General features: G+C 61.9%; 1 protein-coding gene across 1 annotated transcript in view; it reads left to right on the top strand.

Moving 5' to 3' along the window:
• RASSF7 (Ras association (RalGDS/AF-6) domain family (N-terminal) member 7) overlaps positions 1-953 on the top strand; it is a gene marked incomplete at its 3' end in the record, with an annotated part of 2,807 nt that extends 1,854 nt beyond the window's left edge. The window contains 1 exon segment of the mRNA XM_009695810.1: positions 831-953. Within this exon segment, the coding sequence (XP_009694112.1) occupies positions 831-953 (123 nt within the window).
• Between the last annotated feature and the right edge of the window lie 7 nt (positions 954-960).

Raw genomic sequence — 960 nt, 5'->3', positions numbered from 1 at the left:
GGGGCTCAGCAGCAGTGACCGGAGTCGAGGGAACACCGCTGCTCTTACCAGGCCGGTGCAGGGTCCCACACCCATCGCTCTCATTGCAAGCTCTGTCTGGGCGGGGGGCTTCTGCTGGCCGGTGCACGGGGAGCACAGCATCACCCCACTCCGGCACGGACGATGGTGCTGGAGCAAATGGTCCATGTGCGGGGTCGGTGGTGTTGGCGCAAGGGTCGATGTCATCTGGGATAAAGGAGTTGTGGAGAGGGTTAGTGTAGGTCCCCGTGGTGCCTGTGCACTAAGCCTTTTGGCCACGCAAGCTGTGCAGGGGCTCAGGCTTATCACAGGGGGCTGTGCAGTGTGGAGATGGCAGCTGTGGGGCTGAGCCCCGCCAGCATCAGGGAGTCCAGGTGCTGCAGCGTGCTGCCCACCCTCCACCCATCGGGTCCCCTTTGGTGGAGCAAAAACGAGAAGGTTTTGCCGAACCAGGTGATGATAGCCGTCCTTCCCCAGGGCAGCTGTGCTTCCAGCATCTCCTCTTGAGCATCTCGTTTGCGTCCAGAATCTCCTATGGCCGCCATTTGACGGCTGCTCGCACCCTCTTGTGGAGACACAGCAAAGCAGGGCTGTTCCCAAAATAATGCCTCCCTCCTCCTCGCCACCCAGGCACCCTCATTTCTGCAGGCCCTCGGAGAGGGGTGGCCAAGGGGTGGTACCCCCAAGGTCCCTTTCACTGGCTTCGGCAGGGTGATCCCCAGCTCTGGGGGGGTTATGCCAACTGGTTTTGGGGCGTGGGGTGGGGGACATGCGGCTCACCCTGTCACCCCCCTCGGTGTGTGTTTTTGCAGGCCCAGACCCAAGAGCTGGAGGAGTTAAATAAGGAGCTGAGGCAGTGTAATTTGCAGCAGTTTATTCAGCAGACGGGGGCCACGGTGACCGTCCTGCAGGCCAGGTCCGAGGAGGATGCCCAGCCGGAGC

This window comes from Cariama cristata, unplaced genomic scaffold, assembly GCF_000690535.1.
Source record: "Cariama cristata isolate BGI_N322 unplaced genomic scaffold, ASM69053v1 scaffold35672, whole genome shotgun sequence".
Taxonomy (NCBI): domain Eukaryota; kingdom Metazoa; phylum Chordata; class Aves; order Cariamiformes; family Cariamidae; genus Cariama; species Cariama cristata.
Note: the sequence above shows the minus strand (reverse complement) of the source record. Positions and strands in the feature narration are given on the sequence as shown.